Consider the following 15006-nt stretch of genomic DNA (forward strand, 5'->3'; position numbering starts at 1 on the left):
TAAAGTAATTGCAATAATCACTATTCTATTGGGTGATATATATTCCCTGGGAATTTCCAAACTTTAAGGGACAATAGAGGTCATTTCACCCACCTGACTCAGGCTTACAGATGAGGAACTGGAAGCACAGGCTTGCCCATTGCTTTGTCTGAGGTTACACCATCTAGTCACGTGGCCTCTGGGTTCCCAGAGCAACGTCCTTTTTACTGAAGTCCTCTGCCTCTCATGTCACCTAGTAACACCTGTTAGAGGTGAACTCACATTTCGCTTTGTCTGTAAAACGTACCGTGATCAAAATTGTAAACTTATTATTGCACACTTTTCTAGGTATATCTGTAGATTCAGAGGAAATGAAAGAAATAGAATGTGAAATAATGAAAGTAGCTACTATGAAAGAGGAATAGCAACATGGAATAAACAGGGAAGTGAATACTGAGATGCTGTCATATGGAGTCCCACTGTGGACCACTAGTCCACTCCTAGGGCTGTTGTTCTGCTTCTTTTTTTTTTTTTTTTCCGGTACGCGGGCCTCTCACTGTTGTGGCCTCTCCCGCTGCGGAGCACAGGCTCCGGACGCGCAGGCTCAGCGGCCATGGCTCACGGGCCCAGCCGCTCCGTGGCATGTGGGATCTTCCCGGACCGGGGCACGAACCCGCGTCCCCTGCATCGGCAGGCGGACTCTCAACCACTGCGCCACCAGGGAAGCCCTCTTTTTTTTTAAATTGAAGTATAGTTGATGTTAATTTCTGCTGTACAGCAAAGTGACTCAGCTCTCGCGCGCGCGCTCTCTCTCTCTCTCTCTCTCTCTCTCTCTCTCTATATATATATACAGACACACACACACACACACACACACATTCTTTTTCATATTCTTTTCGATTATGGTTTATCCCAGGACATTGAATATAGTTCCCTGTGCTATATAGTAGGACCTTGTTGTCCATCCATTCTATATGTAATAGTTTGCATCTACTAACCCTAAACTCTCAGTCCATCCCTCCTCCAGCCCTCTCCCCCTTGGCAACCACAAGTCTGTTCTCTATGTCTGTGAGTCTGTTTCTGTTTCGTAGATAGGTTTATTTGTGCCATATTTTTGATTCTACATATAAGTGATATCATATGGTATTTGTCTTTCTCTTTCTGACTTACTTCACTTAGTAAGGTCCATCCTTACTCCAGGTCCATCCATGTTGCTGCAAATGGCATTATTTCATTCTTTTTAATGGCTGAGTAGTATTCCATTGTATATATGTACCACATCCTCTTTATCTATGGCTGTTCTTCTTCCTTTTTTTTTTTTCAATATTTATTTATTTATTATTTATTGGCTGCATCAGGTCTTAGTTGCAGCACATGGAATCTTTTGTTGCATCTCACAGGCTTCTGTCTAGTTGTGGCGCATGGGCTTAGTTGCCCTCCTGCATGTGGGATCTTAGTTCTCTGACCAGGGTTCGAACTGGTGTCCCCTGCATTGCAAGATGGATTCTTAACCACTGGACCACCAGGGAAGTCCCTTTATGGCTCTTCTTCTAACTACAGAAGCCAAAATCAGGACCCAAAAGAAATCAATCAGTGGAACAAATGTTAGTGAGTTTTCTTTTTTCAAGATTACCTCTTAGTTTTTGTGTAATTTGAAGCATGCAGAATGTAGAGGGGAGTATCTGGATTCTTGACCTGGAGATGGGATTAGGAAGATAGATTAGAGCAATTTTGACTAATCTGAGTGTGTTCAGTGCAAGCCTGCTAGGCAGGTTAAAAGTTCTCCTTGCTAAATGTCTTAGCATAAACATCCCCCCAAATATTGTCTCTACCTCCTTCAAGAAGACTTATTCACAAGTAGTTTTCATTCGGTTTTGAGAGAGCGGCACACAGCCTTCAAAAGCTGCCCTTGACACTTTGATTTTTCATTTAAACATCTGGACTCAGTCCAGATGCTTGCCTTGGATTTAGAGCAATAATGGTTGCATAGAAACACATGGTCTGCCCTCTCCGGTTAAATAATGTCAAGTCTTAACATCCAGGTAAACGACCGGTTGGCAACCATTTCTGTTCTTATTTGCTCTACCTTTAGGTAAAAGAGTCAAAGCTGTGCAAGTCTTTCACGCTGGAAGATGGAAGGAAACATGGATTTCAGCTGTGGACATTTTGTGGCTTTTCTTTTTTTAACTTGTAAACAAAAGCACTGACTTCTTTCATTCCTGATTTCTCAGTTATCTTTCTGTGTAAGGTGACATGTCTGCCTTTTTGTTTTAGGAATCTTTCGAAGAAATACCAACCTAAAAAGAACTCGAAGGAGGAAGAAGAATACAGGTGTGTTTATCATTGATTGTTATGTGGTAATATCTATATGGCATTGGTGATGATTATAAAGGAAATCTACATATATTTTGTAGATATAATATATCTACAAAAACAAGTTGCCTTCCTCATTCATATCTGTGCCAGTTTTTAAATTGGGGGAAAGACAATAAAAACCTACTCAAATAACTTATACTGAGTCACTAGACCTATTCCAGATTGTTTCAGTTAAGGTAATTAGGAAAAGCTTAGAATATAATCTAAGGAAATACAAGAAGTGTGGATTATACACTCTACATCTTGATTTGGTTTTGTAATACAGGCGTCTCATTCATCCAAGAAATATGTCTGTTTCGGACAGCAATTAAGACATCTTAACATGAAAAGTCCAAAAGTATTATCTATAATTTAGATCTAAATATCCATGATATTAGTACCTATAGTACGTATATGTATTTTGGGTTATATGTGGGCTATTAACAAAGCCAAATATTGCCTTATGTAGGGCAATTTGGCTTTACACAATGAAAAATGATTCAGTTGTAATTTATTCTGCACCATTTTGATGAGAACCCTCTTATGTGTAATGAATTGTCAAGACCCTATGGGAGCTGTATGCAAATTAACCGGATTTTAATTACTATTTCGCTGGTGAGAAGCAACATGAGAGAGGATGTGCCTTGTTTGAAAAGGAGTGGTGTGCGTTCTGTTCTGTAGGTATACAGCATGTAAAGCCTTCCTTTCCACCCTGAATGAGATGAACGATTATGCTGGACAGCATGAAGTCATCTCCGAGAATATGACCTCCCAGATCACCGTGGAGCTAGCACGCTACGTCCAGGAATTGAAGCAGGAGAGGAAATCGGTAACTAAAATTTGTTTTTTCTTCCTACGAGATGGACCAAAGATGATGGGAATATCCCTACAAGTTTTAAAATTATCAATAAATGGAATCATATGAGATGGTGGGTCTTAAATTGCCACCTTTGAGACACGTATAAACATTCCTGACCCTGTTCGTAGAAAGTGTTTCTACGAACACTGGAGTAATTTAATGAGTAAATTATATAGTAATTTAATGAGTAAATTACTAGTCTTTACATCCGATTTCAAGCATCCCTCGGACATTCTGAAACTCATTTGTGGATCCCAGAATACTAACCCCTTTGAGGAATTTAAATATATTTGCGGCTATCAGATATACAAGAGTAAGCAATACTGTGCTGTGTGGAATAAACTGTGTTAAAATAAATGTTATAAGGAGTTCAAAAGAGCCAGAAGGATGACCTCAGTTACAGCCACTCCGTTCCGTGGCTCATTCATTGTCATCTAATGAAGAGGGCCTTTTTGTTCCTCTTGTCATCATTACAGTCTTTTCATAGCTTTTGTTGTTAACAAAAGGGAAAAATGTACCCGCAAGTAAAATATATTCATAGTCAAGATTTTGCCCTGAGAGATTTATCATTAAGCCATGGTGGTCTGTATCATTGTACTTTGATCGCCTGTGAGGTGCATAATAATTTGTTAGTAATAAAGTACCAAAGTTGGCCAGTGATATGCTTTTCTATATAAATTTGAGTCCACAGTAATTCTTTTAGTGCTCTGGAGATACATGAGACAACAAGATTGATAGGGTTCTTGCTGAAATGGTGGAGATATTAAATAATAATGACCAAAATAATTATTTAATTGCAGTTGTGATAGTTTCAACAAAGTACGAGCACATATGTGAGAACATATAAAAAATGGGAACACCTAACATGCTTATGCTCTGGATCATGGGAAAGCTTCCTGGGGGGCTTCACAGTTAAGGCTTTAACAGGACTTGAGGGACAAGTAGGAGTTGCATGGGACAAGCATTCAATAGAGGGAGCAGCTGTGCAAAGGCCCTGAGACAGGAAGGTGTTTGGAACATCTGAGGAGTTTAGTTCTTTCTGAACTATAAATATGTAGCAAATAGCTGTGGGTATGTTTAGAAGTTAGGAAGAGATATATGCCTTAGGATCAACCCATTGAATTACAAAAAGAGTTAATACACTGAGCCGATGTTTTTATCTGTTCACATTAAAGCAGTGATTACCAAGCAGGCACAATTTTGCTCCCCGCCCCAGCAAACATTTGTCAATGTCTGGAGACATTTTTGGTTGTGAGGGGCATTATAACTGGGGGTTGCTACTGGCATCTAGTGGGTAGAACCCAAAGGTGCTGCTAAACATCCTATAACACAAAGAACAGCCTCCACGACAAAGAATTACCTGGTCCAAAATGTCCATAGGGGCTGAGAAACCCTGCACCAGAGCTCCAATTCGGTGACAGTATCTATAGACCATGGAGACTGGTCTTTTATAAGAAAAGGAGAGCTTTTCTTTTATATGATGGAAAGGAAGAAGTGAAACAGAATATTAAGGTTTGGAATTAAGCAAAATACCTAATATAATCATAAAGTAAACACAGTAAATCTGAACACGATGCTGGACTACTTCCCTGGTTCCTGACTTTCCCTTGACCTTGCAAAGTTTATACCTTCTTCTTGTTTGTTACTTTGGTCAGTGGCTTGTGTCTCTTGCTGACCCTCCTTCACTCATAGAGTTTAGCATTTTAGCCAACACCCTAAACAAGTTTACCTTCGTAGCAATCATTCATTGTATTTCTGGAGTGAATCATGAAGTGTGAAGCCCACATAACCTGGCCTCCGCCTCCTGTTTTTGAATTCTCCCCCTCCAACCACATGGCCTTCTTACCCTGTGCGATCCTGCCCCAGGGCCTTTGCACTGGCCTTTCTCGCCTTGGTAAGCTTTTCCCCCAGGTATCTGCAGAACTCACTTCCTGACTTCTTTCTCAGGAATCTCATCTCATGGAGGTCTATCTTGTTTACCTTATTTAAAATTACAAAGTCCCCCCACCTTCTCCACCCCATTTCTACCACGTCCCCCTGCTTTATTTTTCTTTAGTACTTAACCAGCATCTAACATTTTATGTATTTACCTGTTTGTTTTTCTTTCACCCCACGCTGTAAGCTCCACTAGGGCAAGAATTTTCTTGTCCACTGTTGTATTCTCAGTCCCTGGAACGGTGCCCAGTGTGGCACAAAGCAGGCTCTCGATCAATACTCTTGGAGTGAAAGAAAGAATTGAGAAGTAGAAGCAGCCTTTTTCGACATAGCTTAGTTCTCAGTTAGACTTTGTTCTACTAGTTGCAGATCCTTGTATTTCTTTGCTATGTTATGATTCTGTCCTTCTGTTTTATTTACTCACTGGTAATCATGTCTTTTTTACAGTCTGTCATGTCTGTACTTTGAATTCTTTTTCTTTTTTAATAAAAAATTATAGAAATTTAATGAGTAAATTATAGGTGGTGCAGACACAGGTTAAATAATATCTTGCAATGCACAGTGTTCCTTTTATTTTAAGGGGAATTACACGTACACTTCTCTGAGTCAGATGTTCTGTTGAGAGGAGCTGTAAACAGTATGCTGTCTTAAAGCCTTTTGTAATTCTGTTGAGATGAAAATTTAAGAAATTGTGAAACCTTTTAAAATTCTAGAAAGAATATCAGTAAGTACATTTGTGGTGTTTTAATATCACGCATCATGAGCATTTCTGCTTTGCTTATTATGTGGGTAATAGCTACCGTTATTTTGAATGACTGCATGATGTGGCATTGTGTTGATGTTCTCTGATTTCTAAAATTACTCTCATAATATTGGATATTTAACTGTTTGGCCTCCAGTGTTCGTTTTTGTTTTTTTTGTTTTTTTTTTGCGGTACACGGGCCTTTCACTGTTGTGGCCTCTCCCGTTGCGGAGCACAGGCTCCGGACGTGCAGTGGCCATGGCTCACAGGCCCAGCCGCTCCGCGGCATGTGGGATCTTCCCGGACCGGGGCACGAACCCGTGTCCCCTGCATCGGCAGGCGGACTCTCAACCACTGTGCCACAGAGAAGCCCCTCAAGTGTTCGTTTTTACAGGTTATAATAACTGACTTCTATCCTCACAGCATCCCTGGGGGAGGGGGAGGGCCGTTATCTTATACATTGTGCTCATTATCTTACATTTTGCTACCAGGCAGCCCACGTCTCAGGGCAGCGCACATTCACACACATGCTCTGGTTCCCACTGAGTTATTTTCTGGATCTTACACCCCAGGATGCTGGGCTGACTGGTGTGAAGGTCTCCATCAGCAGTCAGCTGTAGAAAGGGCTCCTTGAGATCATCTCATACTATGCAGTGTTTCTCCTTGCAACCTTTCACCTTTGGCTACCCTGACTTTTCTTAGTAAGTGATCTAATTTTCATAAGGATGACTGTCAAAACCACAGTAGAATGTGATGGTTTCCACTTTCTGGTGATGGTAATTATCAGCAGAAGGGCCACAACAGAGCGAGAGCCCAAATCCAGCTCTTCTGGGGTCAAATCCAGTTGCCGCTTCGATGCGGGACCATGAAGGGCTGACAGTGAACTTCAGATCTTCTTCAGAGGAGAGGAGGGCCTCAATCAGCAGTATGTCCAGAGAGCCGCAGCTCCCGGCCGTCAGGGAGGAGAGGAAAGGACCCAGGCTCTGCAGTCAACAAACCCACTCAGGACTCCGGTAGCCCCACCAGCTAGGAAACCGTAGGCAGGTTATATAACTCTCTGAGCAGCCAGTTCTGCATCTGTAACTGAGGCTGATTATTATAAACCACCTTCCCGAGTTCAGGGGAGGATCGCAAGAAGACAGGTACAAACCACCTAGCACCACTCTGTGTATTGATGTATAGGCACTGCATATCTGGTACCTTCCATCAGGTCATTCTGTTTCTCAATACAGAATCTCCTTTCTACTCCAGAAAGGGTTTGACAGGGTTTATTACAGAAAACAGGAGCAGATACAGGTCTCCTTGTGACCATATGTCCTAACAATATTGTCCATAACAGGACCAGTCTAAAAAATGTTGAATTGGCTGACGGCATTGAAAACAAGCCGCTTTTAAAATTTTAGGTCGAGTTACTGTTTCTCATGGCTGACTAGAAATAGTGCCTTGCTTAAGTACCATTCTTAACCGTCAGCCTAATACATTTTGGGCCATTTGATACAGTGGCGAAATCCTCCCTGCCCAAAGGGACGATTTAGAATTTACAGGATTACTGCTGGATCTTGTTACTGCATATAGAGAGGATTTCCAAGTTCAGTTCAGAATACTAGTAGAAAATTATTTTTCATATAGATTTTGCGGTATTTCGTTAGATGAATCTCTAACAAGAGTGCCTGGTGAGAAATAGCTCACCAAGCAAAAGATGAGGTTTCCTTCCTTTTTTGAATGGATTTGAAAGGAAGTAGAAGACAGTAACATAGTGGGAGAGATGGATATTCTCCTTGCCTCTGAGGCCATATCATGCTCCTGGGCCAGCTGTTTGATCGTAAACAAAAGCTTAAAGTCTTAAAGGTATAACTGATTCACTTTGCAGTACAGCAGAAGCTAACACAACATTGTAAATCAACTATACTCCAATAAAAATTAATTTTAAAAACTCTTGAAGTCTTAAAAGTAAAATAGGATAGTACTTGTTCATGTTTTTGGGAGAAAGGATGATTTTTTTTAATTTATTTTATTTTTTATTGAAGTATAGTTGATTTACAATGTTATGCCAGTCTCTGCTGTACAACAAAGTGACTCAGTTACACACACGTATATATACATTTCTTTTGGGACTTCCCTGGTGGTCCAGTGGTTAAGACTCTGCGCTTCCACAGCAGGGGGCACAGGTTTGACCCCTGGTCGGGGAACTAAGATCCCACATGCCGCGTGGTGAGGCCAAAAAAAAAAAGCGTGAAAAGACTTTGTCAACATAAAAAAAAAATTCTTTTCCATTATGGTTTATCCCAGGAGATTGGATATAGTTCCCTGTGCTATACAGTAGGACCTTGTTGTTTATCCATTCTAAATGTAATAGTTTGCATCTACTAAACCCCAAACTCCCAGTCCATCCCTCTCCCTCCCCACCACACCACCCCTGCCCCCCCATCCCTGGCTTCATTCTCTATGTCTGTGAGTCTGTTTCTGTTTTGTAGATAGGTTCATTTGTGCCATATTTTAGATTCCTCATATAAGCGATTTCATATGATATTTGTTTTTCTCTGTCTGACTTACTTCACTTAGTATGATAATCTCTAGGTCCATCCATGCTGCTGCAGATGGCATTATTTCGTTCTTTTTTATGGCTGAGTAGTATTCCATTGTATATATGTATCACATCTTCTTTATCCATTCATCTGTTGATGGACATTTAGGTTGTTTCCATGTTTTGGCTATTGTGGATAGTGTTGCTGTGAACATAGGGGTGCGTGTATCTTTTTGAATTACAGTTTTGTCCCGGTATATGCCCAGGAGTGGAATTGCTGGATCATATGGTAGTTCTATTTTTAGTTTTCTGAGGAACTTCCATACTGTTTTCCATAATGGCTGCACCAGCTTACATTCCCACCAGCAGAGTAGGAGGGTTCCCTTTTCTCCACACCCTCTCCAGCATTTGTTATTTGTAGACTTGAGAAAATATGATTTTTATATAGCAGTTTCCACATATGCTATGTTCTCCTATTACAATGCAGCTCACTCACATAATATTATAAATAACCAGTGTTGGTCCTGACACACAAAAATCCGTTTGCTCGTTTTGATGAGAATATGTTGATTTTGTAAAAGGAAGCTCTTTAAAAGAGAGCTCTGACTTGCCATTTGCAAGAGCACAGCCGTTGAGATTCTTTCCAAAGCCTGGTGTTCAAGCCAGCAGCAGTTCTCATTAGGAAACACCAACACTCCTGGAAGCCTGAGAGGAGGGGGGCTCTTAATTTCTTCACCTCATGGGCTCCACTTAAGGCAACTGTATTTTTGGCAAGATGTTCACCTTCTCTTTAGAGGTAATGAACTCAGTGGCCAGTCCTTGGGGTGAATATAAGTCAAAGTACACAGTGACCGTTCTTACAGGAAGTACAAGATTCCTCATCTCTTTAAGCTGACCACATACAATAAGAACGTCTGTTTCTTTTATTTACTTTCCCTTTTTAAGGGGAGTTGCTGTGATTCATTGATTAGTTACCAAAGTTTTTAAAGAATGTTACTAAAACTCTGAATTAAAGAACAAAAACTCACAATCCTTATCAATCAAAAGCATCATTTTTCCAAGTTTCCTTCTGGATGTCATTTATAGATATATAGATAGTTATTTATATAGAGAAGTACTGATATCCTCTATATATGGATATGATACACATACAATATTTAAGAGTATTAGTCCTAGTATAGGTATAATTTGTTTTTCTTTATTCCCCATTCAATATCATAAACACTTTATATGTTTCTACATGAAAATATATAGTTTTCATAATTAGAATTTTAGTGGCTACGTATTATTCTAACACATAATTCACTTAACTAATTATTGCTTGATCATAGGCTATTAGTGGTTTCTGATTATTTATTTAGTTATTTAGCTGGTTATATAAATCATACTGCCATGAATTCTTTACTTCTGTAGCTGTTTGCTTTGTGTGTGGGGTGGGGACTATTTCTCCAAGCTAAATTCCCAGAAATGAGACTATGAGGTCAAAGCAGACCAGATTCATGGTTCTTGGTTAAACTTTGGCCATTTGTGAGATTGATGGTCTTTAAAAGAAGAAAAGATGAGATTCCCAAGTTGCTGAAAGGATCAACGTGGGTGTGAATTGGCTTATCTGAGATGTGGGTAATTCAGAGTTGCTATCAGATAGATTCCTCTGAAAGAACTATTATAGATATGCTCTTACGAGCAATTTTTGCACTCTGAATCAAGTTATTAAAGAATTTTAGAGAGAGAGGTTCAGCTCCAACCTTTGAGTCTGTGTAAGATTATCTGCAGTGGTCACCACTAACCACGTATGAGGGATTTATGGGAATTTATAGCTCCAGGAGGGGAATGCGAGGTTCCAGCCAACATTTACTGGAACCTCCAACTACATTTCTCCTGGCAGGTGGAAGGAACGCTTGATTACGAAATGTTGGCCAGGAGCAGAATCACTTTTTGGCAATGGTTATCTGAAGAGTTCTGGAGGAAATAATTATACCTTCAGTGACTCACTAAAAATTTTTATAAATCTCAGATAATGCTTGCAAGACGCCACATTACTGAGAATTGACAATATGAAAATTTCCCCCAAGATTTTGGAAATGTTTAAAAGTGGATACTAAAAGCCACACATTTACACAGTGGTTAAGAATCTGCCTGCCAATGCAGGGGACACGAGTTCGAGCCCTGGTCCGGGAAGATCCCACGTGCCGCGGAACAACTAAGCCCGTGCGCCACAGCTACTGAGCCCGCGAGCCACAACTACTGAAGCCCACGTGCCACAACTACTGAAGCCCGTGTGCCTAGAGCCCGTGCTCCACAACAAGAGAAGCCACTGCAATGAGAAGCCCGCGCACCACAACGAAGAGTAGCTCCTGCTTGCTGTAACTAGAGAAGGCCCATGTGCAGCAACAAAGACCCAACTCAGCCACAAATAAATAAAATTTTAAAATAAATAAATAAAATAAAAGCCACACATTTAAAAGTTTAGGTATTGGCTATATCCTATTTATGAAACTTACGAAGGGGCTTAATTTCCTACAAGGCAGTTCTGCAGCCCAGACTGACTCTAATATGTTTAGAACATGTTTTGGTTTTTTGGTTGGTCTTTGTTGGTTGGTTTGTTTTTTGGCTGCACTGTGCCACGCAGCTTGTGGGATCTCAGTTTCCTGACCTGGGCCACGGCAGTGAAAGTGTTGAATCCTAACTACTGGACCACCAGGGCACTCCCTAGAACATGTTTTTATAAGAGATGATAGCAAAGAGACAAAACTTAGCATGAAGGAAAGCAAAAAGGAAAAGGAGCTTATCTATATGACCAAGCTAATTGCAAATCTGTTTTTGATTTATTCAGTCCTATTGAGATTCAACTGTGGATACTCTGTTATAAAGCCAGAACCTGTAGGAAGAAAACACAGAAAAGCAAGGCAGATCTTAGATTTCATGATCTGGAAAAGAAGCAGCGGGTCTAAAGAGCTGTTCTTCCTTACTGGTGTTACTGCATTTATTTAAATAAATCAAAAAGCGGGAAACCCTATAAAAGTTGTTGGTCTTCTGCGTGTCACGCTTATACAGCACCCACTAATATCCCCTGGTTTAATGTATGTCTAGAAGGTGTATTTTGTTTTGTTCTGTTCTCTTTGTTTTCAAAGAACATGTGATAGCGGCACTCAATTAATTAACACCCTGTCCCCACTGTGGTTCTGTCACTGCAAAACCATTGGCCGGGTGAACCAAAGAAATTTTATTTTCTCATTTATGGGGTAACATACTTAATTATCAGGATCCTTAAATTCTGTCCTTGATTTCTTGGATTTGAAATGTGACTTTGGGTTTTGTATTTCCCCCCTGTAAGTTAGAATGAGACCTTCTTTTTCTTCTAAAAAGTATGAGAATTTCTTGACTACTGTGGTGTATCTCACCTGACTCTCCTATATCCAGTCATCTCCCCTTAAATGTCCGGTATAGCATCACCCATCACCCATGTCTACACTGCTGTCAGCAGAGGCCCTGGAGCCCGGCAATAGTGTGAAAGTGCAATGCGGTGGCCCTGTCAACCTGTCCAAAACAAACTTTGGATTCCCCAAGTATATCCTTTATCATGCCCCATTCCAAACTGCAATTCCTACCATCTGTGAATGGCAGTCCTTTTTAACCCAGTTGGTCTGGCCAAAAACGTGGGGCACCCAGGACTTACTTTTCCCTTATGCCCCATCTTCTGTCTAATGTCAAGTCCTGTTGGCTCCCCCTTCAGTAACTGTTCTGAATCCAAACACTTCTCACCACATCTAGTCTCTCATCATCTCTCATCTGGAGGACTGTCCTAAGCCTTTTATTTTTAACTCATCTCTGCTTCCAGGCTTGCCCCATGGTCCATGATCCAGCCCCCCATCTCCATCTCCACCACCAGCTCATCCTTAGGCAGGTGGTCCCCATCCTCCTGCCTGGTCCCCCTGCACCTCCTGCCCCCATTCAGTCCATTCTCCATACAGCAGCCAGCGCAACCTTGTGATCGTGCAAATCAGACCATGTCCCTTCTCTTCTTAAAATTTCCAGTAGCTTTCCATTGTGCTCATGTGGCTTGGGAGGCTGTCCACGGTCTAGCCCTTGCCTTCTTCTGCCTTATCCTTCCTTTCAGTCTAATTGCACTGGCTTCTAGCTGTTCCTTGGATACACCAAGCCCTTTCCCACTTCAAAGCATCTGCATTAGCTGTTCCTGCTGCTTGGAAGGGTGTTTCCGAGAACTTTGCAATTTCACTCCTACACTTTATTCAAGTCTCTGCTCAAGCATCCTCCCAGACCGCCCTATCTAAATGCTGCCTGCACCCACACCCAGTCCTCTTTAGTTCCTTACCCTCTTTCTCTTACTGCTGTGTCCACTATTTCACTAGGAAAGGGGCTTTGTTTTATTCACAAGTAAAGCAACACCCTGCACATGTGGGTGTGGAATTAACACCTGTTGAGTGAACGATTTGAGTTAGATTTTAAGATCTTTCAGCCCAAGGAAGGATTACTGTCCCGAAAGTTTCACCCATCAACCTCGCACTCTACCTAAAATCCTTATTAAGGGCGATTTTCCTTGTTTTGGTTTGGAAGAACAGTTTCATACCCTTGGAAGAGATCAAGTGAGGAATCTGAGTCATTTGCTGCTTAATACTGATCATTTGAAGATCCTTTCATCCTGAGTTAATCGGGATTCCTCAGAGGAATTAGAATTTTAAGGGATGTGAAAGAAGGGATCCTTTTGAAGAACAGTTTAAAAAAGACTACTGGAGTCTAGGTAAAAAGTGTGGATGTGGGGAATTCCCTGGCGGTCCAGTGGTTAGGACTCAGTGCTCGCACTGCCGAGGCCTGGGGTTTTGTCCCTGGTCAGGGAACTAAGATACCACAAGCTGCACGGCAAAGCCAAGAAAAAAAAAAGTGTGGATGTGGGGAGAGTTCTGGGGAGTAAAAGCCAGCATGAGAATAAGAGAGTCGGTGGGGTAAGGGCACAGCAGGAGAGGGGATGAAGGAAACCTGGCCAGGGCTGCTGGACCTGGACCTGGACTCGGCGGGGGCAGGGGGGGGGCGTTGGGGGGGGTTGCCCAGTGCCTGGATGGTCAGTGTTACGGGGGAAATTAAATAACTGAAAACATGGCACGGGGAGGCAGGCAGTTTTAGGAACTTTAAACAAGTTCATTGAGAAGATATTTTTATTATAAATGAATTTGGGGGAAACAGGCCTTACTGAAGAAAAGCAGAATGCAACTCCTGTCAGGAACGTTTCTGGGTTTATGGTTTGGGACTTCAGTGAGGTGACAGAATGCTCCCTTGAGGAGGTCTGAAGATGCTCCACAGCTTTCCTACACGGTCCACATAAAGATCTACACACACAGATTTATCGCTACGTTAATTAATCCTGAGTCAGGCTTAGAAGCTGCTAGTACTCAAACTCACCACATCGTAGGTTTTGAGGAAATTCTAATATTTGTCACAGACATATTTTCTGGTAGCTCCTTTTCTCTTGGCCTTTTCAAGTTTTTGTGTTCCTTTGTTTTCATCTGTGGAATCTGAGTTTTATTTAAAATTCCAGATGGCTGACTGTCCGTAGTTGAGTGTTTATTGTTTTTTTTTTTCCACTTTCTTTTTTGAAGTGGCTGTTCTCAACATCAATGCCATATTTTGCTTTTGTAGATGTAGTTTTAAAAATTAATGATAGATTATATGTATATAGTAAAATGAGCAGCTGTTGTACCTAATTGTAACATGTGAATAATAAACATTCTCACCGTTTGTCTATTCAGCCTAAATATGATTTCTTGCAGTGCAGAAAAATCTCCTTGGAAGCTTTGTCATTGTCATTTTACTTTAAGTTAATGCTTGCCTATTTTAGGTTCCCTGTGATTTTTTATTTCAGCTACCCCTGGTCCCCAGGAAATTTCTAAAAAATTTTTCAAGGCTGATTTTATTTGTATAGATTTTACCTGTATATTTTTAAGGTTCAACCAAAAAGTTGAAATGAAAGTAAGTTTAACTGTCACCCCAGATACCATCAGGCATTTTTAAAAGGTCTATTATTATGTTTGAAGAGAAACTAAAGTATCTTATTACAGGAGAAAGCAAAGAGCATTTTTCTGGGTCTCTAGAGATGGCATTTCCTGTCTCTCCTCTGATAGGAGAAAAGAGCTGTGATGACTTCACTCCGTGCCTCCAAAAGAAGTGCTTATTATCTTTTTCTAGAGAACAATTCCTCTTTATTTAGAGCTTGGAGACGCACTTTTTAGATCCACACTTGCTATCTGCCCAGCGAAGAAATGTTTGACCATTGTTTGTTAATAAACAACAAACACATCTGGCAAGCTGGTTGGTTTGTTTAACTTGGTAACTGTTAAGATAGCTTCTCCGATTAAAGGAGGGAAGATGGAGCTGGTTACAAAGGGCCGCTGCTATTTAGGTCATGGGATGCTCAGAACTGTCAGAAGGGCTTTTGTTCCATCCATTAGTTTCCTAAGGGATCAGGCAGCACAAGGTTGTTTTTGTGTGTTGTAGGCAAATCCATTTTGGAGGAACACATACTAGGCAAGAAAGACTGGAAGGAAAATCAGTGACATATAGATTTTTTTCCTTAAGCTACATGAAATGCAATCACAGGTG

At 41.0% G+C, this 15006-nt stretch overlaps 1 protein-coding gene across 10 annotated transcripts in view; it reads left to right on the top strand.

The window, feature by feature from the left end:
- FNBP1 (formin binding protein 1) overlaps window positions 1-15006 on the top strand; it is a 139974-nt gene that overhangs the window by 61005 nt on the left and 63963 nt on the right. For all 10 annotated transcript variants that reach the window (XM_082655766.1, XM_082655763.1, XM_082655765.1 and 7 more), the window contains exons 3-4: window positions 2254-2310; window positions 3016-3163. In XM_082655766.1, the coding sequence (XP_082511892.1) occupies window positions 2254-2310; window positions 3016-3163 (205 nt within the window). The remainder of the gene's footprint in view (window positions 1-2253; window positions 2311-3015; window positions 3164-15006) is intronic.

This window comes from Grampus griseus (genome assembly GCF_964374135.1).
Source record: "Grampus griseus genome assembly, chromosome: 6".
Taxonomy (NCBI): Eukaryota; Metazoa; Chordata; class Mammalia; order Artiodactyla; family Delphinidae; genus Grampus; species Grampus griseus.